The following is a 24,249-nucleotide window of genomic DNA, read 5'->3' as shown; positions in this document are numbered from 1 at the left end:
ATCAATCAACACCACTTCTCCATATTCTAAATTCTACCCCTTCCCCTGCTCCACAACCCAAATCTAAACCTCACCCCACCCCACCTTGTCTTCTCTTCTTGTCCTAGTACTTAAATCTTTAATGTGACATGGCTGAAAGCCCGAGGCCCTGAATAATTCTAACAAGCTATATCATAAGAACTGACAAAGAAATGAAAGGAACATGAAAGAAAGATAATTGGCTATCGGATAGTTTACATCTATGGTTTGAGTTAGATGTTCCTGACTGCTAAGAAAATATCAATTTATATTATATTTTATAAACAAGTGAAATTAATGGATTTAAAAAAAAGTAACTTCAAGAAAAATAGAGATTATTCTTCAAGAATATAGTTCATACCATGCACAAGAGGCACATGAGAAGAGAATACCTGGAAAATTAAGTACAAACTTTAAATTTCATCCACTTCTTTATCATTTGTTTGAATTTTGTCAAACCCTGCTGGATAAGTTTCTCTCATTTTCATGTTTGTTCGTTTTGTTTATTTTTGGTAGAAGAATGTAATATCAGGATGGGTTTCCCAAATGATTGAAGAACATTCTAAGGGTATGACAAGATACTTATAGAGTGAAAATAGTTAATGTTGATAATAAAGGGGAAAGCGATAATGGAGAGAGGGAAGCAGGAAGAGAAAGGGAAAGAGAGACAATGAGGTAGAAATAACAGGACAATTTTTTTAAGAAGGAAAATTAGAAAAACAAAAGAGAACAGCCAATGAGAAAGTAAGAAATAGAGAGAGTAAAAGCACAAAGAAGGGGGGGGGGGACTCATAGAAAGGAGGTAGAATTAAAAAAAAAGTATAAAAAGAAGGAATGAGACAAGGAAAAAGATAATAGAGTATGAAGAGCAATGACAGAATGAGAACAGTGAGAGAGAGCATGAGAAAGAATGTCAAGAAGATGACGTCAACTTTATTTCTTTGCAGCAAGACACCACAGATATGATTGATCTAGCCTGTGCTTTTCATACATATCGCTTCTCTGCAAACCAAGCATCTTAAATGCAAATAATTTTAAAGAAATGACCTTTTCAGCCCAGTGTCTAGGTTTACTAGAACAAGCTTGTCTCTTCTCCCCTGGTAAGTTAATGCACGTCGCTGATCTACTCAATACAGATTACAATGTCTACTCTGCAACAGTTTGGATTGTGCTTAGCACTGCTTTTATAGCATTTTGAGACAACACAGTTGAAATAAGTTTCTTTTGTATTTTAGCATTCCTCCTGCCCCACTCGTTATTGATATCTCCCAATCCTATTTATTATTCCCCTTCTTTTCTATTTATATTCATAAATCATTTACTATGAAAACATATGCATTCAACATGACAAACATTACTTCAATAAAAATGCAGAATTTTTCATGAGCACCATATTCATCTCTTGAAATATAAATATGTATGATCAATTAAAAAAAATCAATAACTAACTTTGTTTCTCATGTACATCTAAATGTTTTACTCATCCATTAATAATAATAATAATAACAATAATAATATAGGTATATTTACCCTGGGAAGCCACTTCAGTTCTGAAAACTGTTCTCTCAAAAGGCCCTGCTTTTATTACCCCGGCTTTAGCCAGGCTGCCTAGGCACTCAAGCATTCAAGGAATTTCTTCCTACCGGGTACCCATTCACCTCACCTGGGTTGAGTGCAGCACAATGTGGATAAATTTCTTGCTGAAGGAAATAACACCATGGCTGGCATAAATTTCTATAAAAATTAGCTAAGAGTTTGATGGATTTCATTTATCAAGATGCACTGTCCCCACAAGAAAAATAATAAATAACAAAAATTTCAAGACCTCAATTCTTTCAAGTTCATTGAATGATACATGTAGCTGGCACTAACATAACAATAACTATAAAAATAAGAAAAATATTTCAAAAGTACCTATAGTAATAAGTATACTAATGCATCAAATAATCCAGCATTGCATTCTATAACAATGCTCATTAATTTGTTTATTTTTTTAGAATGTAAATTGTGGTTATTACCACGCTGGATAAGTGACAGAAATTTATCCCCAGTATATTTCCTCGTAGATTATCTACTAGTATACCATAGAAAATGGCTCTGGAATTTATTAATCTGCAAACATAAAAGCATATACAAAATTTTGTATTATAACAGTACAATGACAAGCAAAACCAGAACTAGAAAAGCATTTTTACACGTATTTGAGTAAGCCAAGATTTCATAAATCCTGTTCAAGAAAAGCAAGGTACCATAAGGTATTAACTTTAATATCAATATTTTCATAACATTATTTTGAAATGTGCAGTTGTATTTCCTTTACATTATCCGATATAAAAAATGGCAATATGAAGAAGTATTTTCCACAATTTAAAAGGCGATTTTTGATATTTCAACAACACGTGTGAACATATTATTAAGAGCATTAGAGAGAATGGTGAAAGTACATGATTCTATTTTTATATTTTCTTTGCTTTACATCACGGTAGCATTTGAAAATGTCAAAGTTAGAAAGAAATTTGTTAAGCTTTGCATGGCCTGACATGGTGTGGCATAGACAACATGCAGGTGTATTGTGATGGGATGTTGAGGTTAGCTATCCTAAGGCTAATGGGAAACTGATCAGGAGACTCATCTCTTCATCTTGCTTTCTCTCACTCCTCTCTATATCTACCTGTCTGTCTCTCTTGATATCTCTCTCCCTCTGTCTTTCTCCCTATCTCTATCTAGCTCAATCCTATCAATCTATCTCTATTTTCCACTCTTTCTCACTTCCTTATCTCTCCCTCCACTCTCTGTCCCTATATCACTGTCTCCCTTCCTTTTTTATTTATCTCTTTCTCTTTTTGCAAGTCTTTTCCTTTTTTTTTTTATATTTCTGCCCTTCTAGGCAGATGATCCTTTCTATTCCCCATATTCATCTACCTACATGTATCTATCATACAATTCACATTTCTAGTTATCTATATATTTTTTTTTAAATAAGGGCTTTATTTAATTCACACAATTACTATCACCATCCCAACACAAAAACAATATCAGGAATTACATGAAGAAGGTTCAAAGTTCAATACTGTGTTAGAAAATCCCAATGAACATATGGATGAAATTCATATTAGGATCCTAATACAGTGTTGATCCACTTCAAAACTATGCATTTGCAATCTTATTGAGCCACATAGAAAGCAACATACAGAGCATTCCACATCTGGTAAACATATTGGGACAAAGACTATGGTCATGCAATGAGATGGTTTACTTACAATACCTCTTTCTGCAGTCTGATTGCTCTTCAACGATTTGCAGCGATGTTACATGAAGGAATCAATAAAGATTTCTTAGAAAAACATAATCTCAAATGAATGTTAAATCTTTTGTTTTTATTTAACTACTGCAGAGATAAAGGCATTATCAGACACTTTGTATCTCCTTTGGTACACAGACATTCAGTTACTAAATTTGTAATAATGCAATACAGGGAAAAAACAAGAAAATTTGTTTTCACTGCCAAATCTACTCTTTTTAGATCAAATCAAATTGAGTCAGTAATTGTTTTTTGTATCAAGGTATGAATGATAAAATCATCATTATCATCAGTTATCATAATAGTCACCACCATAATACTATAATCACCTCATACAATCACCATCACTCTTCTCTTAAAAAAATCTTGAACAGCTAACCATTAGAAATGGTTCAACAACAAAAATAGCTGCATGAAATTTCATGCATTCAGTTGATTTCAATACCTGTATTCTTTCAATAAAACAAGATAAGGTAGTATGCAGTACTGTAGCATGAATTATAGATGCACTTGGTAATGTAGCACAGGAATTTAGCCTTCTCATTGATTATGACTACGGACCTCTTATTTGGTGACGAATAACAACCCTCTTCTCCCGTGATGATTAGCAACTCTTGCTCTGCATTATGAACAGTGGAACTTATGTTAAGTGACCGTTATTCATTATTATGAATAACAACCCAAAATTTGGTTCATGAATAGTATCCATGACCCTCCTGGAGAATTATGAATAACAACCTTCATTCCACATCAGTGGGCATTATCAATTTTTTTTACTATGTATTTTATTTATGAATAGTAACCACTCCCTTTTTAAGTCTTGATTATTATACAGCTAGCGATCCTTATGAATATTGAGCATTATGATAAGAAGTCCAAATTCCCTGAAAAAAATAATCAGTACTTAATTTCCAAACCTGCAGAGGTAGTATACTATTAGGTACTCTAGTACGAGGTATACTAGTGCAGAATAGAAATTAAAAAGTATTACTTGGACCTCAAAAATACTGATGTTAAGTAATACCACTTAAGTTAAAAATAGTCTATTTACCATGATTATCTACATGTGGAAAATATGAATTATAGAGGCATAAAAGCTCATTTGACAAGGTAATCGTCTTGTCATCACAGTACCTTTATCAAAGGTAAGGTGGTTTATCAGTACCATTTGGTAAGGCATTCATTCTCATAAACAAGTCCCTCATAGAGAATGTTAAGCTGTCAAGTGTCTTAGCAGTTAGGTAAAATAACTACCTCCACCTAACTAATTATCAATTTTTTCTTTAATCTGAGAAAATAAAAATATGACTTACTGGTATAGAAAACTCCTCAGCCAGGTACTTCAAGATGGCTGCCTGTTTGGATAATAAATTTGTCCTCTCCACCATGTTTCGGCCGACTCTTCCATCAAATTCTTTCCTGACCAATGAGGCAACTGAGTCTAAAATCACAAGACGTATCCCTTTCTCTATAAGATCTTCTTCTAATGTTTCTAACCTTCACAGACAAAAGAAAACATTGGGAAAAGTTAAAACTAAGTTAAAACAACCTATGTGATATTCAGTTCTCGTACCTCCCGACATAACTACGAAACAAATTTTCAATACTACAGTTCTATTCCATTTCATATAGACAAAAGTTAATTTTTTTTCTTAATCCTTTTATTCTAACCCCCCATCCCCCAAAAAGAGTAAGTGAATATTATGATGGCATTTACACATGCAGAAGTTTGCCTTTATTATTGAAAGTTTATTCACTATGTGTCATGTTCATTTCTATACCCACAATTATAATAGTGATTGAATTGAAGGTAAACAGCAACAAAATAAGTAAATACTTGTATGCATCAAGTACCAAGAGTCAAGTCAGTCTAACCATTATATATGATCAAAGTTATTATGATTTCCTGAGATTTCTTTGCTCTGACATGAATTGTTCAATAATTTCCTAAGTACCCAACAAATTATGTAAGACAATTTGAAATTGAAAAAAAAATTCTTGGTATCAAATCATAACTTGGGCACATTAATTTCTTGTGTGTGTTTTTGTTGTTAAATTATTTTGTCAATTTTCCAATCTGTTTATATTTCATGTGTTTGTAATTCACATTCTTTATCTATTATGATTTTCTAGGTCAGTCGGTGATTAGGACAATAGCCTCCTGGCCTGACTCAATCTTCTTTACAATGTATTAATTTTTGCTTTGCTGTTTATATTGTGGTTTTTATTCTATGAATTTTGTATTGTGTACTGTTCTGCGGTTTCACTACTTTTCATTATAAAGAGAATAAAAATGAATTTAATTTGTGAATCCGTCATGATTTCAGATTATTATGTCAAATAAATAAATATGAGATGCAATGAGCTGATCACCTGTGTAATAAGTCAAAGCATGTAGATTCCATAGATATATGAACCTTCTGCACTAGGTTCATCAAGGTCTCTTCAGATGAAAAATATTCTGGAAAACGACATCGAGCAATCTCAACAAGTCTTCAAAGAAAATTATTGAAACAAAATAAAAATCTTTAAGAAAGGTCAGAGAAAGATCAATCCTTAAGTAGTTAATTACTGTTTTCAATATCTAAAATAAATCATAAAGAAAGAATACAAAAGATTATGGTAAAGTGCCATGAAAAATCAATGATTACAATAATGATATCCTTAAATGAATTATGAATATCCCATTGAGTTTTACTTTACTTTGGAAATCATTTATTTACTACAAGAAAAATATTAATACTAAATACTAGAAACAAACTTTATTACACTTAATTTATATCAAATAATGAATAATGACTTGCACATGTATACATCAATGAAGTTGAGATATAAAGGTACTGTCTAACAAAGAGCTGTGATTGATCGCTATGGAAATCTATCATTATCATAATTCTTCATAATTATAGCAAATAAACATTATGTCCCTTTAGAAACAAAGAAGACACTGATTGTTTATAACTATGATGCATGCATGAGTATACATTATATTCAGAAATTACTGTGAACCAACATGCATTCTAAACGTTGGCATTGCTGGCTTTCCATAGTTGCAATTAATCAGATCAATCACAATTCCATGTAATACAGGGTTAAGATATGGATGTGTATCTGGGATATATATCAAGCATGACAGTGGGATGGCAATCTCAGGAATCTCAAAGATTTACTTTCTCCTCCTCATCCTCTTCTGCTTAGACACTTATTAACCTCTTTACTCTTGGAGAGATTGGGACTGGGAAGAGAGGTACATGAATACTTTGAAATTATGATAGCCAGTACATTAATCTGACTGATGAATCATTCTGGGTTAATAACGAAACATTTTCTTTCAACCCTAACCCCCCTCCTTCGACATTTTCCTGACCATTCCACTGCGCGAAATTTATGGACCGCACCAAACGTTACCTTTTCACTTGCAGATCTTTTGAGACCAAATTCACAATGTCCGGGTATGTGGTTCGAAAATTACGTAACAATACATAAATGCATGTCAGACCTAAAATTACTCTAAAACATGATTTTGTGTACAAAGTCAATGTAAATTGAATTTCCTCATCTTATTCAAAAAGATATGATTATTTCTATTTTCATCAGCTGAAATTAATTGATTTTAGCATAATTATGCTTCAAAAAGGTTCTGCTATAAATTTGGTGAAAAAAACAAAGAAAAAAAAGGTCAGAAAAAATGAAATACATAAGAATTTCATAAAACAATAAAATACATAAGAAATTAATTTTCAAACCAGGATCTTTTCGTTTGAAATTATTAGCAATGGTATAAAGAATATTTACACCAAAAATTAGCACTCTTTGAGTTTTTATAGTGAATTAGCGCAAAAAAATTTGATTTACCCATAAATTAGCATAATTAATTCAAATTATTAAAAATCTGATTTCAGAAAAATTAACCATTCAGCCTTGTAGATTGCATTCCACACTATTATCATGCCAATTTTCATGGCGTTCACACAATCGGCGGCCAGGATTGATCTCAAGGGGGGGGGGGGGTTAGTCATATAACACACCAAAAAGCCTGGTCTGGTTAGGGTTAACCCCTTTTCTACTATAATCTTCGATCATCCTCATATAATGAGATGTTCTTGAGCATAGAAAAAGATATTCAAAGATAGGTAACTAGATAACAATAATACCAACATGCTTATATAGCGCAAATCACTGCCAAATGCGTCCCTATGTGCTCAATTTTATATTATTACCTTGGCTTTAGCCCCGCAGCCTTTTAAAGCTGTGGCATTTCAAGGAATAAATTCCTGCCAGGTACCCATTTACCTCTCCTGGGTTGAGTGCAGCAAAATGTGGATGAATTTCTTGCCAAAGGAAATAACGCCATGGCTGGGATTTGAACCCATGACCCTCTGTTTCAAAGTCAGAATACTAATCCACTGGGCCACAACGCTCCACAAAGATGTTGATGATGATGGTTTTGTTAATGATGATGACGTTGGTAACACTCACCTCAACTTTTTAATAAAAATATAGGAGATAATGGTGAAAGTGCTGGTGCTGCTGCTTTTTGGGTCATAGTGGTGTTGGTATGATGAAGATGATGAAGATGATGATGACGATGAAGATGATGATGATGAAGATGATGATGATGATAATGATGATGATGACGATGATAATGAAGATGATGATGGCGATGATAATGAAGATGATGATGATAATGATGAAGCTGGTATTGGGTTAATGTGTTTTGCGGTGATGGAGATACTGGTAGTGGTGGTTGTGATGGGGGTGGGGGTGGTGATGTGGAGTCAATATTAATGGTGATAGTGGTGGTAGTGGGGATAATGAAAACAGTCATGACAATGGTCATGATGATAATGATGATGTTAGTAACACCCACCTCAGCTTTTACTAATGATAGGGAAATAACAGTATCATTGAAAATGATGTTTTACAATTATTACAATGTTAATACTTCAATCTTAAAATTACCCACCTTTCTGCGCTGAATGCTGATTCGGTATCAATATACATAACACTTCCATTCAATCCTCCCATACTGACTGGTAGAGTAGCCAAGACGCTCAGCATCATACACAATTGAGTCTTCCCGCACCCAGGAGGTCCAGCTATCTGATGTACACAATCAAATCATATGAATTCAGGTAAGGGCGTATACAGAGCTTAATGTTTCTTTCAATATTTGATATCAGAAAAGAACAACATTTCTTTGCTTGTATTGCCAAATCCCTCTTGACCATACAATGCTTGGTTTGGGAAATTCATACCAAAGAAAAATGTATCCACCCTTATTATATTAAATCATTCAATAACATATTTAAAAATCTTGAATCCCCAAAGAGACAAAAAAGACTCTAAAAGAAAATCTACAATTTTAAAACTGGTAGTGGTTGAAATAGACAGACGGACATGGAGGCAGATAAAATGAAAATGTTAGTAAGGATGTCTCACCTCTGTAATAGTGCCTGATAGTAATCCTCCATGTAATAGTTGGTCTAGTATTCTAAGAGATGTTGGAAGAATACCAGGACAAGAATCAGGACCTCTCTCACATAGCTGCAGTGCCTAAATAAATAAATAATTCATAAAAAATACATGATATGAATAATAAATAAATGCCTAAGAATGGCTTCCTATAAAATGGGTAATTAAAAATAAATACAAACCTGTGGAGCATTGTGGCCCAGTGGATTAGTCTTCTGACTTTGAAAAAGAGGGTCGTGGGTTTGAATCCCAGCCATGGCGTAATTTCCTTCAGCAAGAAATTTATCCACATTGTGCTGCACTCAACCCAGGTGAGGTGAATGGGTACCCAGCAGGATGAATTCCTTGAATGCACTGAGCGCTGAAAGGCAGATCGAGCTTAAGCCGGGGTAATGATAATAATAAACAATGCGCCTCGGAATAGATTATTTCTAGATAGATGGCGCTATACAAATGCCTATTATTATTATTATCCAAAGAGGGAAAAAATGAACCCATGACAAATATCAGCAATAAACACACTATGTATTTCACATAATTACAGAACTTACGATTGGAATGCCCAGCATCTACAGGATTGTACTCTACTATGATGTGATGAGAATGATCTTGTAGCCCCACAATAAAACAAAAATATCTGACAATTTATCTTTAACAGCTGCACAAATCTTCACTGTGATTAAAAGACAGCGATAGATCAACTCATTCTTCATTTTTATATCCTTCATTTCATTATCATTAATTCATATCACTAGTACATCATATAAGCTGGTTAAAATTCATGATCACAGATAGTTTTAAATAATTCAATTGATAAAGTTGTCAATTTCATTTGTATATTTTTTTTGATTATTTTTTCTTCAATTTATATTAACTTTCCTTCAGTTTTTCTTCCTTATTTACTTAGTAATCCTGGTATTTGATTTGTAAATACTAACAACCAAAGAGTTTGCTAACAGTCCTTACCTTTTTACTAGTAGGAGCACAGACTTTGCTTGCTTTCATCATGGCTTCTTTAATTCTTGGTTCAGTGGTATTGAATATCCTCAGCAGTTCTAGTCGGTTTTTCGTCAGCAGATCCTTCACAACATTCAATAATCAATAAAACAATTAACTGACTTTATTGTCTTGCCTATTTAGAAACAGTATTTGTTTTGGCAATTTAAAAGTTGTAGGCATAATTAATACTGGAATTCAAATTATTCAATAATCCTTGGTGAATATAAAACTTCACTAGATCGAATAAACCATTTGTAACTTTTAGGAAAAACAGTATAATCTTTAAACATTTTGAATTGATTGAATGTGCAGCAAGTGAAGTAATTGGACCTTTAATTTTAATGTAATATTTAGTGAATAATTTCTTAGATTTATTTTTTAGGTATAGATTACTATTGAATCTCAACTGCGAGGGAAATGCTACTTTTTGATGCAATAATCAATGCTGCAAAGTAGACAATAAATTTGAGCCATAATGAGTTATGCTTGTCATCAAATCTCAAACAAACCTTGAGATATTGGTACAAGATTTTAAGACTGCATCCTCCTCATCCTTGATGATGCCCTTAATGACAACATATGTGTGCCATCTAGTCAATATAGAACTAAGAGAGCTTAGAAACCATACCTGACATGTGAATATCTTATGCCGAGTGAGCCGGGTTACGATATCTTCATCAAGACCAAGACGATGAACTTTTCTGTTGGCCATGTTTCCAATTGAATATCTGATAAGGAAAGGTGATATGATAAAGTAGAAATCATTCAGTGTTTATGATATGAAAGGTTTGAAGCACAGAAAGTATTTTCTTTACTTGACATATCCATGGTGCCAGGCTGCCAGCTGAATATTGAAATTAAAATCATCTTATTATTGGGATTTTAAATATAAGGGAATCCAGCTTTTCATACTCCTGGAATAAGAAAAAAAAAATTAAAATCCATATTTCAATGTTTGAAACATAAATCACAAATAGAGATCATCCAAGAATTAATTTTGCCCAATTAATCGTGGACCTGTAGCCACTGAGCAGCACCAGACCGACATTGCACTAAAGCCAAACAGGGTAGCAGCAACTACCATCTTTGAATGTGATAATTTCTGGTCAGCTAATAAACAGAAATTATGTCATTCATTGAAGTTTGTCCAACCAAATCCCTGATGCAAACCCATAGATGAATGCTCCATTTGCTTGATCAATAAGTTTACCTGAGTTTTAAGAGAATATCATGGCAATGTTATGCACATAAGCTGAAAAATGATAAAACTACAAGTTTGTATTATCATTGACATTGGATATGGAGTTCATTCGTAATCGTAATTGTCACAATAATATTCTAGGTCATAGGGCTCAATCAATACCTGGGGCCCCGTTTTACAAAGATTTATGATTGATCCAATTAATCGTAACCCTATGGAAATCCATCGGTGTCATAATTTTTTCAACAGGAAATTTGCAAAATGTCCTTTGTAAACAAAGGCGAATACATTGTCAAGAAAACAATGAATGTACATCATATTTAGAATGTTTTTTTAATAAACATGCATTTTAGATGTGGGCGTTGCTGGCTTTCCATAGTTGAGTTTGATCAGATCCATCGCAACTCTTTGTAAGACAGTTCCAATATGCAAGGTTATGATCCTTATCCTCAGTTAGAAACCCCTGTGAGGTGAAATAAATTTGGCACTGTTTGGACACATTTTTTGGCTTATTTTCTTTTCATATAGGCATATATATCATAGTGGATAAATGTTTATTTCTATTTTCTTATTTTTTGTGTGGGTGTAAGTCCGTTTCTCTTTACAGGCATTCATCATATGCCTTGGCAAAAAACTAGATTAGTTTCTTTAAAATTATCATTTTAATCAACAACAAAATTGTGAACTTCCCTTGTGACTTTTCACCAATAGAGGGCTTGACAAGAGAATTATCAATATTAAAGATCTTTCTTTGGAATGCTCTGGTGAATGAAAAAAAATACCAAGATTTTAATGAAAGATGGGACTTTAACGTGATATAAGTCACCAGTCCATTCACTGACATTTATTTTGTCAGTGCTTTTCACATCTTTCCACCAGGGCATTCCACTTCCATCAACTGACTTTGTACACTGCGAGCACACACACACACATTCTTCCTGATAACACAGACACACCAGAGGTAACATTTTCATGATATTAATGCCAATGACAGATCATAAAGTTTTTTCTTTCATAACAATGTTTTGAAGACTTTTTGAATGTGTGTGGTATGTTGCCTACACCCAACACAGACAAGATGGTTGCAGACAGTGCAAGTGTATGCCATGGGCTATGTATTGGAATTGAAACATGTTGGACTTTAGTTCAACACTCAGCCACTTGTTCACTGCAACGACCCTGTCTGTGGGGAATCTACATGTAGTCGATCTATGGTATGCCAATGCAGTACAGAGCACACACTTAAAAAGGTTCATTAAAATATCCCTTTTGTAACAAAAAATACAAATTCCATATAGTTGCAATTTATTTTTCATTAGTAACCTGGGGATCTTTTTTTATTCACCAGAGCGCTCAAACAATTGAATTTTGGGCATATTTTTGTGAATGCCCTCTATTGGCAGGAAGTAAAATTGCACGAAAATATTAATTTTTCAATCTCTATTTTTTATTCTTAATTCTTAATTTACTTAAGAGCCGAGTTTTATGATGAATAGATGTAGATAATGGAAACTGGCAAAAATTGCCAACCTTATTTCACTACACAGGTAGTAGAAACAGAGAACAAGGTTATATCATAACCTTGTTTATTGAATGAGCGCACTCAGCCAACACTAAAAAATTGTTAGTCTTAAACATGATTAACAAAGTTAGGTCCAACAGTTAGATCTAACTTAGACAGCTGGCAGCCGTCTGTTTCGAGAAGTTTTTTTATTAACATTTTTATTTCATTTTTATTTTTCTCCTCGTAGACAGACGGCTCGCGATCGTGCAGCCGCCATTAGGGGATTAACAATGCAAAGTCCCCCCCGACAGGGCTCATCGATTTTTGTCTTTATTTCATAAAAATATAGAAAAAGAACTGGACCAAAATAAAGATTATTCCGTTTTGGCCTGAAATGCACCAAAACGGGAAAAAAATAAACTTAAAAGGACAAAAACAGTGATTTACTTCGGCTGTCGCGCAACTTCACTTCCTGACCTTGGTTTATCCGAACTTAATACATAAACCACTCCTAGTACCAATGAGGTCCAAACATTAACATGTATGGACCTCATAGGCGACAATGCGTTAAAAACAGGTTAGAAGTCCTGCACCCAAGTATTTTTATGATATTAGTGATTATTACTCGAAAAATGCAAGCTTTGTCCTCATTTGTTTAGCATTTATTAAAAAATTGCCCATTAACTATAATTCTACTCATACTTTAAATGTTATAAAATAATGGGAAACTTACATTTGAGTCCTTTTTCGATCTTTTCTTGGCAGTCAGTCCGGTCCCGTCGAGTGCGATCAAAGCGGTACGAAGCTGATTTTCAGATCACGTGATACGAGTAGTCATCACCTGATCGATCGACTATCCTTTTTTAAAGACCGCAACAATTATAAATTTTATTATAAAATATATATAGAATAAATAATTGCATGATATTATATATATTTCTACAATTAAAAATATTTTGTGATATGAATTTAATATTTGACGTAAAAATCGCTATTTAACAAAATATTTATTAAAAAATAAAAAATCGAACAAAATAAAAACGCCTTGGACACAGTGCAAAAAACCTAACAATTTGGCCGCGTTCTTAACAACTATCGTAAGGGGCGCTCTATTTATAAATAAAAAAGAATGTACAGCTGTCTACCGCGACGTGGTTTGTCGCAAGATTTGGGACAAATCCGTGGGAATTCTTGAAAAAATACATCAAAAGAACTGGTGAGTACCGATTAAACATTATCAAAGTAGTAAATAGGTTATACATAACTTGTAGATATATATTTTAAATTGATATTGATGCTTAGTTCCAAGCTAGGGCGGCCCAAATGTGCGTGAGTGGAGTCCCAGTTTATTAACACGGGTAAGTATTGGGGTGTCGCCTAGAGTGACATAAACATATGCCATTGAGTCCCCTGTACAGATCGAGTTAGAACTTCTGTCTCTGTATTTGATGAGTGGAGCCAACAGAGTTCAGCAGAACAACCAATTTAACAGAGACTGAAACTTCTGGTCTAACGTTAGATCTAACTTTGCATTTCACGTTAGATCTAGGCCTAACTTTAAAGGAGAATGAAACTCTTGGAGCAAGTTAGCTTTTGTGAAAGCAGAAAAATCAAAGAATAAGATCAACAAAACTTTGAGTAAAATAGGACTAGCAATAAAAGAGTTATGAGCATTTGAATGTCGAGATCACTAATGCTATGGAGATCCTCCCATTGGCAATGCGACCAAGATCTGTGATGTCACACACGTACAACTCTCCCATTTGGACACTGAAAATATACCCCAAAACATCTCTTTTTGCTCATTCTAATCATATGACAAACGATTCATCAATGATATAATGTTGTACGAACCTCTGTACTTGTCATCTCATAAAGAGAACACCTCACCTTGTGATAGACTCTATAAAAGTGAGAATATAAGTGAAATAAGTACTAAAGTAATGAGGGAGTTGTACGTGTGTGATATCACAGATCTTGGTCGCATTGCCGTTGGGAGGATCTACATGGCACTAGTGATCTCAATATTCGAATGCTCATAACTTTCTTATTATTCAATCAATCTTCCTCAAACTTTCAACAATATGTTTCTTTGATTTTTCTCTTTGATATGGATTCAGCTGGTTTCAAGGGTTTCATTCTCCTTTAATTAGAGAAATACCGTACCGTATGTCCTGATCTGATCAGTTGCTCATTTCTTCATACAAATAAATTTAAGTTAAGGCTAAGATTAGAATCAACTTTAAAAGTTAAAAACAAGGAAAGTAGAATTGGTCAATTATTGGTTGTGTCATAGAGCGTCTGAAATGGTATCGTGACAAGCCTGTTTTTTCCTCTAACTTTTTGGCTTTACATACACACGTGTGAGATTCAGACGGTATCCTACACTGTGTGGTCGCCGAAACTCTGGGGGCACTTTCTCGTGAAAATTGATAACAAGAAGCGAGTCGTCTGCAAAGCACACATCACACAACTCGTTCACACTTTTTCATAAATAAATGTCGAATTTGCCAATTAACCTTTACTTCAATGTCACATGAGCCACGTTCTTTCCATATAACATTATATCTGCATTTTAAAATTTGATTATCTTATTTAAATCACTTACCAAATATCTTTTTGTTTTCAATTTCGGACCTGTTGCTGGATGTTGAATTTTTAGCGATGAGGGCGTTGTAAACTTTGGACGGTACTGCTGGCTGCCGAATAATTTAACCCTAAAGATTTCCCAAAATAGATATAGATAGTGTATTAATATAGCTGTCAAACAATGAAATTATTCAGTATTTTTCCAAAGTGCTATTCAACCTGTCTAGACACCCATCATGGACAGGGCTATATGATACACATGGGCAGCCCTATATATGACATAAGCTTCAATAATCATTATTAATACAATATTTACCTAAATACTCATTTGAATATCCTCAGCATTCTTTTTGTTGCCCCAAAAAAAGGGGCTCGGCTCATCCAAAACTTTAATAGGAGCTAGCTCATCTGAATTTTGTAAATCATGATAATAATAAAATAAGCTATATACATCCGATCCAATAATTTTGAATCTAAAAGATTTGGGATTTTTGCTACATACTGATCGGAACTTTCATGAAAGCCGTATCGGAAGTAAAGGAGAAATTCCAAATTCATGTTCTTATTGCAAGTAACTTCATTTAGAATCTGTGATAAGTTTTTAAAGCACATCAACAGTCTACTGAAATTGGAATAGATGCCTTGTCATGCAGAGGGACACTCATTAGAATTTCTATTGAAAAACATTTTCTTGTTAAAAAATCACAAAAATATTGTAATTGTTATTACAAATTTCAATGAGAACATTTCCAGGGGCTGATGGGGGGGGGGGGGAGGGGAGCAGAAGGCACACCTTAAAATTTGAAGAGAATGAGGCGCCCCGTAAAACGCCTTCATTGCGCACCTCTGACAAGGTAATATCTCTTAAATATTTGAGTACATTGTTCAGAGTGTAGGAAGTGTAAGTTCCATAATCTGCAAATGTATTATCACTCTTGTAGCAGCATAAGATTCTGATGAATGAAATACCCATTCATTCTCTTACATAGGTGCCCATAGGTGTGATAGATTATGATCCTCTAAACCCTTTTCTCTAAACAATTATCTTTTTACTATGTTCATGCCTTGTCTTCAGTTGCTGATCGACCTTTCTGCAATGGCTGTCATGATTTTCAAATAATTTTATGGCTGAAGCAAGCACCTTCCCCTTCCAAGGCCCCCAAAAATATAAAGGCAGGGAAAATAGGAAAAAAGGAGCAGAAATCAAATAAGAGGAAAGGAATAAAACAAAGGGAGAAGTACTAGAAAATAGACAAATTTTCAGGTAACCATGTTAAAAAAAAGAAGAGGTGTCAAGTAATTAGGGGGGGGGGGGGGATCGAGACATTGATTTGCCACCACTAATTTTGACAACTGGAACAAATTTTAATATGCAATGCAAATGAATGTTTTAAAAATCATCAGAAAGTTAATCATAACACTTAAATACTTATAACTTATAACGTAATAATTTTGTTTGGCACAAAATTCTGTATTATAATTTGGTGTGCAGAGCAGGCCAAAAATTTGAAGCATTTATCTCTTTTGCCCCCGCCCCCATCGAGAACATGGCATCAATGCCCCCTAGAGGTGTGGTCTTGATTATTTGAATACAGATGAACTGAAAGTATCAATTAACATTCAGCGGCGTAACAGGGGTCGGTGGCCAGGGGGGGCAAGAGCCAAAAATTTCCCGGTCACATCATGGTATGAACAGGCGTAATTGTGTAATGAGGCGACTATTTTGAGAAGGCCAGATATTGCGTATCGGGCAGAATTTATCTTTTAAAAAAAATGCGAGCGAGCGAAGCGAGCGAGCAAAAATTTTGACCTTTTTAATACAAAAATCAAATTTTGTGATAGATTTTGACATGATATCCAATGAATAATATATTTAACTCTTCTCTCTTTAGATTCCTTTTTTGTGGTCTGAACCCCACTCTGAACTGTGGGCGCAGTAGAGCACATGTGCTAAAAAGCTGCTTTATATAAGTCCCGAGCGAGCGAGAAAAAATCACATTTTCATGATAATCTAACTCTGAGCTATTTTTTGACATTATATTCAGTAAATAAAATCACATCCTACACTTTTCCTTTGCTTTTCTTTCCTCCTTTTTTTGTTCTTGTTTGTAGAACTTTTTGGGGCCATGACCCAACCATTCCATACGCAGTGCTGTGCGGTTGGGGTCCGGGGCGGAGCCCCCGGAACTTCTTGACATCAAAGCCATTTAAACCTCGCAGATTGCCGCTATTTTAATCAAATCGCGGGCATATACAGAATATAGCTTTTACACAACAAATTTATTCAACCCAATTGCGCTAAAGTCGCCAGCGTGCAAAGCGAGCTGGAAAAAAATTGACTATTGAAATTAAATTCTAATTATGTGATAGATTTTCCATTATATTCAGCAAATAACACATTTCATTGTCTCCTATAATTTCTTATATTTCCTCTTGGGTGTGGAACCAAGCCCCCCCCCCCCCCCCGCGCGCCTGTATGCCAGTGATTGAAATTTATTGAACAGGGGGGGGGGGCGTTATAGAGCCAATTGAAGGTTATATATGAAGAGCCCCTACTGCGTAGGGTCTGGGGCAAAGCCCAGGTAGCTTATTTGCATAAAATATAGCAAGCTTATAGCACAATGTTGTACGCAGTTCATCTTTCTTTCCGCTCTTTAATTTCAATCATCGGCAGCCCGGTCGTGTTATGTTTTTTTTTCTTGTCCCTTTTCTTTGTTTTCCAATTTAGCTTTTGATTAATTACATTCTACCTTCGTTTCCCGCTATTATTTGCCATTTTGTCGTCTTTTAATTTATTTCCCACCGTGTTATTGCATTACATAGGCCTATTTCGGAATGATTTGTTCTTTCTCAAATGTTCTTCTTTCGTAGATTTTCCCGCTTTCCTTCCTTTTCCATGAAAAAAATATTTGTTTCTTCGTTTTCTTTTCACTTTTCCCTTTCCTTTTCCTCCTTTCCTTTTCCCCTTTCCTTCCCCTTTCCCTTTCTTTCTCTCTCCTTTTTTCTTTTTCCCGTTTTTCTTTTATTTTCCCGGTAAAATCAGCCAGGGGGGGCAGCTTGCCCCCCCTGCCCCCCCGCCTGTTACGCCACTGTTAACATTGTTAGATGGAATACTGCATTATTTAAACTCAAATTTTACATTAAGCAAGAGAGACAAAAAGCAATAGAAATTAAGCCAATAATTTATGGGAAGATATAGCATTTAATCAGCAAATTGGCTAGAAAGGAATGACAAAAACTATTATACAAATCAATGTGGACACATCTAATAGCAAATTGTACACAAGGTGAAAAATGTGTAGAATATAGAATTAAAAAACAAGACTGATACAAATAGCAAAAAATCTACAATTTGGTATAGATATAAAGTAGGCTTAATAACCAATATCAAACATAACATGGTTACTTAGGGTACCATTTCAACAAGGTGTAATTTTTTAATGTCATAATATTTTTACAAATGTATCCATCAACTAGGTAAATGATATTAAAATGACAAAAGTGATGAGAAAGAGAGAGAGAGAGAGAATATGAACTGAGTGGAAATGTATTATCAAATTAAAATAATAATAAAATCATATTTTGAAAGGTTTCATTCTGGGATTGTTGTTAATGAATACAGAAAGTAAAACAATTGAGCAAATAATATCAGATACAAGTGAAATTATTTGGAAGGGTTAAATAGCAATTTCAGTTTGGTTAAAATTTAAGAAAAAATAAGCATAGATTCTCATTTTAGTTGATGAGAAGCAGGAAAAGCACCCCCCCAAAAAAATATCATGTTGACTTTGATGCTCATCATAATAAATAAAAATGAAGTAAAAAAATGACCAATCCTACCATAATCATCTAAACTTACCAAGGCTTCAACCTAGATAGTGGTCAATATCCCTTGCCAAGTCCAAAATGGTCTTTAGAAATTTATTTCAGAAATAGACTAAAGTTCACCTGAAATCAGGAGTGAAATTTCAGACGATCTTTCATATACAAGGAATAAGTTGAGAGTTTATTAAGTATAATGATGCTTACTGCAGTTTGTATTTTAACAGTGCACCGATTATTTAACAAATCTATTGATGGATGGAAATTAACCCTGTTAGAGCTGAGAATCAAAATAGAGAGTTACCATTTGCATCCACTGCTTGTATATTAGTCTTTGTGATGACTCAGAGATACCTAATTGCACATCTCGTTTAACTGGACTGTGAAACCATGAAATACTTGATTGCACAAGTGGAACCATTATAGCCAGACAAGAGACAAGTTATTAAGAAATTTGACAACACTAACAAGAACAGCATTCAGATCAATGGTAAAATAATTCATAGAATGTAGGTCAGATTTTGAAAAAAAAGTTATCTATAACCTGTTAACACAGTGAAATAATTGTTCTATGTTCCTTAAATCCTCAAACAGGCTCCATTTTGATAAATAATCACTTTCCATTGATAAAGAGATATGTTCATTGTCTCTATCAAAACAAAAGAAATATATTCTATCAGAAAACAAGGATGTTGATACCCCGTGAAGATAGAGATATAAAATGATAAAGAAAAGAAAAAAAAAGAACTAAGAGGGCAGGTGAGGGAGATGGAGAGAGAGGGGGAGAGAGGGGGAGAGAGGGGGAGAGAGGGGAAGAGATGGGAGAGTAGGGATGGGACAAGAGAGAGGAATTGATGGAAATCACAATTTATATGCATATATTGTACCATCAGGGAAAGGGCCATGTACTTTAAGATAGAAGGATATCTTAATCAAGAAAATACCTTATTCAAGACAACTGACCAGATAAAATGTTTATAGAAAAGTGTAAAATTTGCTATCCAGTCTGATACATTAGGCAATTTTATGCAAGGCTGACCAAGCAGGCTCTTCATGTTCAGTGACATTTTATTTTTCATCTGCTCATCTTAATGACACCATAACCACTATAGTATGGTCAATATCGTTCATCATCTAATACAGTCTCATCATAAGCAATATGCTACAATATCCACTGCTAATTTGTAATATAGATCAAATAATTTTACACATTAACGTTTGTAAATCCCATTCGATATTCTTTATTCAGAAAAGCCACATATTTGTAAATGCTCTAAAAGGGTTCCCACATAAATTTGAAAATTGAATTCCATGACTTTTCCATGACAAAATTACTTCCACTCGGGCATGGTTTTCAAAATCAGACACGTTATGATGGCCTTTACCTCTCCTCACAGCCATCCGTTCCACCCACTATCTTACTCATGACATGTACATCTAGTATCATTAGTATATGGGCCGTTTCTGACCAGTGTACCATGAGAGTTGTAAGACATGACAAACTGGAAAGCTGCCATAGCCACTGGCACCTCCGGGAGTGTGGGGGGGGGGGGGGGGCTACAGGGGGCACATGCCCCTTTTTTGACAAGCAAAATTAAAATTTGTAATGTAAAAGTGCCATTGAAACAGAGGTGTGCCCCCTCTTTTAAGGGGGGTACTGTGCATAAGACATGCAAAACTTAAAAATGAGGTAACTATTTGATAGAATTTTTAGTTTGGGCTGCTATTCATTGATTGATTGAACTGAACTTGTATCTCAGGTGGACTTGGTCTTTAATTTGAAATTCTATTATTACAATGCAATTTTTTGGCACAGTACACTTATCTATCGATAACATAATGATATAAATGAATAACATATAAATGGTGTATACATGCAAATTATATACACCCCAAGCAAAAGGGTCATCACATATTCTTAAAAACAATATAATATTCTACTTCATTTTGAACTCATAACAGAAAAACCAAAAGATAATGTCTATACAAATAAGAAACAAGTGGAACGCCTCTGACAGTCTCGCCTGCATTACGCAATTCGATATAGCAGTAGTGCTTCCTTTGAAAACAGCTAATGAATAATTATTTACAGAAGAAAACACTAATATAATAATAAAATATGTCCATTGACCCAAAATGACCTTTGACCATGATCATGTGACCTAAGACATGGGCAAAACAACCATTCATACTTGATTACCCTTATGTCAATGTTTCATGAGCTAGATCCATAAACTTCTCAAGTTATGATTCCAATTCAACACATACTCCCAACACGGCCAGAGTTCATTGACCTTTAAATGACCTTTGATCTTGGCCATGTTCCTGAAACGCACACAGGGTATTCAGGGATACATTGCTGCTCTTATGTCCAAGTTTCATGAACTAGATCCATAAAATTTTAAAGTTATGATGACGATTCCTCAAATAACCCCAACATTACCAAAGTTTGTTGACCCTAAATGACCTTTGACCTTATTTATGTGACCTGAAACTCACACATGATATTTAGGGATACTTGGTTGCTCTTATGTCCAAGTTTCACGAACTAGATCCATAAAATTTTAAAGTTATGATGACGATTCCTCAAATAACCCCAACATGGCCAAAGTTTGTTGACCCCAAGTGACCTTTAACCGTAATCATGTGACGTGAAACTCAGGCAGGATATTCAGTGATACACTATTACCATTGTGTCTATGTTTCATGAACTAGGTCCATATACTTTCGAAGTTATGACAACATTTCATTAACTTAACCTTGGTTAAGATTTCGATATTGATTCCCCCAACATGGCAAAGTTCATTGACCCTAAATGACCTTTGACCTTGGTCATGTGACCTGAAACTCAGGCAGGATGTTCAGTAAAACTTGATTACCCTTATGTCCATGTCTCATGAACTAGGTCCATATACTTTCTAAGTTATGATGACATTTAAAAAACTTAACCTTGGTTAAGATTTCAATGTTGACGCCGCCGCCGTCATCGGAAAAGCGGCGCCTATAGTCTCGCTCTGCTATGCTGGCGAGACATAAAATGGTGTACAAATGGAAAAGTCAAATTCATTGTCCGACAGGTAAAAGTGAAGTGGTTCACACGGTTTCAAATCCAAACATGGCTTAAACTTAATATACATTTTTCAAATTTCTTCTTCCACTTTTTTTATTTTTTAAATATGAATAATCCAAAGAGAGACTGGAATAGCACCTTATAAAGACCTGTTTGTGAGTTTACATCAATCATAGCTTTGATTCTTTAGAGACTAACTATCTACTTCTTTTACAATGCCATAAAGTGCAGTAGACCAATAAATTGGCTAAAATGCCTCATTAAAAACAAACCAAATGTCCTCACACATAATTACAAAAACGTAGTTAATTTTAGGGGGTAATGAGCTGTATCAAGGACTGGGATGAGGTTAGCCTTGGTGCACAAACCACAAATTACAATACTCATATGACATTTACAATATTCAACATCACATATACTGGTAACAGAGCATTTTCCTCAAGATATAAAGATGCAATTTACAAAGATGTAACTGACATAAAAATTATGAGCTATGTTAACAGAGACCTCATCATGTGATTTTTTTATTTACTGTACAACATATCTATACACATGTATTAATGATATTAGTAATGGTTCAATGTAATTTATTGTCCATATTCAACAATATCCAACATCATCTGGGGAGGGGGGGGGGGTGTTTCACAGAATGAAGTCAGACTAAAATTCATGTTTAAGGTAACAATACATGCTGTGTATGATATGTAAGGAGTAATCTCATTGACAAATGCAAGTGGGTCCCATGGGAGTGATCCAACCGATACAGTGATATGCTTCTTACCATATCTAATTGGGAATTTAAGTGTTTTTTTGGTTTTTTTTAAGGGGGGAGGGGGGCACTTATATTTTTGTAAAACAACTCCTAGGTTAGCAAAAGGAATATGACATTACATCAGAGCAAGAAATATGTCAATATTTCTTTGTGAATATTTCTATTTTATCAAACCATGCCACATAAATCATGCATTAAATACAAAATCTAACAAATGATCATGTTTGTGAATAATTTTTTGCCCTTTTCATGTACATATAAGTAAATTCTACTCATCACAAATATCAATGTAATAATTTACATAAAATTTTTTTTAACTAGATAAATCACATAATTATACAATAAATAGAAATTTCTGCGATACTGAGCTCTATGTATTACAATATAATTCATACCAATGATAAAATGAATATGACTAGTCATATCACTGATATGAATACTAAAATAATTTAATACTGTGGTAAAAGAAAAAGTACATTTTTTTGTCTTAAAATGAATTATTGTACATACATCGTGCACCATCAAATATTTTGATTTATAATAAATGAATGCGCCTCAATTTACTTGATAGATGGCGCATAATAAATACTGTGTTTATTAATGAATGAATACCTTTTCTTAAAATCATAATCACATCACATACATAGCAGTATAATTTTTAAGTAACATTTACCAGAATCTTCTATGAATAACTTATTCAATGGAATATAACTCCACTGTGTGAATTTATATACATGCCACATGTATTTAATATGACTTTCCATAATAATAATAATCTACATACAGCTGTAATGTTTCCATAATTAAACATTATCTTGACAGCCTGTAAGGTATATCATCAAGGTACATACAAACAATTACTAGGGATCAATAAATATACTTTCAATCAAACAGTGTGATCATCATCAGACATATATATGTATATGTTCCATTTGTATTACATCCAGGTAAAAGTCACTGACATGTTGAAAAATCATCTAATCTGCAAATAAAATGTGCTATACACAAAACATTAGTAAGCATATTTTGAACTGACTTTAATACCTTCTCAATCTAGATAACTAAACAGTGTAGAACTGAACAGCTGCTGAAGATCAGATCACAATCTGTCTAATTTTGGCTGTAAATTTCTTTAATCTCTGCCCCCAAAAATGGTAACATTTCTCTGACAAGCTGCCTATACTGTATAAAATTGAGTGGCAGCAGAAGATTGGATCTCAATCTGTCCCATTTTGAATTGCAATCTCTTCAGCCATTTGAGTAGTGTGGTAGAATGGTAAGATGTGACCTCTCCTTTCATCAGACTTGGAGGTGGAAAGTTCTCACAATTCTGCAGTCTCACCTGTAGGCTTCCAGGGAGCTACCATTACAAAATGGGGAAGAAATTAATCATTGTATTAAACATTACAAATATTAGAAATAAAAGTAATTAAAATACAACCATCTATGTTTAATCATACAATCCACACAAATGATGTTCAGATTAAATTTTATTGCT

The 24,249-nt window shown here is 34.1% G+C and overlaps 2 protein-coding genes across 2 annotated transcripts in view; both read right to left on the bottom strand.

The window, feature by feature from the left end:
* Positions 1-1,181: 1,181 nt before the first annotated feature.
* LOC129265156 (DNA repair protein RAD51 homolog 2-like) lies at positions 1,182-15,186 on the bottom strand. The gene is made up of 7 exons (XM_054903154.2): positions 15,107-15,186; positions 10,422-10,521; positions 9,761-9,874; positions 8,762-8,875; positions 8,286-8,422; positions 5,693-5,812; positions 1,182-4,816 (listed from the first exon to the last, which is right to left on the bottom strand). The coding sequence occupies exons 2-7, from the start codon at positions 10,503-10,505 to the stop codon at positions 4,603-4,605; spliced, it is 783 nt and encodes a 260-aa protein (XP_054759129.2). The 5' UTR covers positions 10,506-10,521; positions 15,107-15,186; the 3' UTR covers positions 1,182-4,602.
* Positions 15,187-21,416: 6,230 nt separating this feature from the next.
* The window catches only part of LOC129265157 (protein unc-79 homolog), a 71,792-nt gene continuing 68,959 nt past the window's right edge, over positions 21,417-24,249 (bottom strand). The window contains exon 51 of the mRNA XM_054903155.2: positions 21,417-24,111. Within this exon, the coding sequence (XP_054759130.2) occupies positions 23,929-24,111 (183 nt within the window). The 3' untranslated portion in view covers positions 21,417-23,928. The remainder of the gene's footprint in view (positions 24,112-24,249) is intronic.

Source organism: Lytechinus pictus, chromosome 7 (assembly GCF_037042905.1).
Source record: "Lytechinus pictus isolate F3 Inbred chromosome 7, Lp3.0, whole genome shotgun sequence".
NCBI classification, from domain to species: domain Eukaryota; kingdom Metazoa; phylum Echinodermata; class Echinoidea; order Temnopleuroida; family Toxopneustidae; genus Lytechinus; species Lytechinus pictus.
Note: the sequence above shows the minus strand (reverse complement) of the source record. Positions and strands in the feature narration are given on the sequence as shown.

What these genes read in the sequence shown, in the direction of transcription:
- LOC129265156 (XM_054903154.2), bottom strand. Translation starts at nt 10,505, where the DNA reads ATGGCCAACAGAAAAGTTCATCGTCTTGGTCTTGATGAAGATATCGTA. An exon ending in GTGCTCCTACTAGTAAAAAG is followed by an intron (nt 8,876 to 9,760) that starts GTAAGGACTGTT and finishes TTATTTATTTAG; the next exon opens with GCACTGCAGCTATGTGAGAG. An exon ending in TATCAGGCACTATTACAGAG is followed by an intron (nt 8,423 to 8,761) that starts GTGAGACATCCT and finishes TGTGTACATCAG; the next exon opens with ATAGCTGGACCTCCTGGGTG.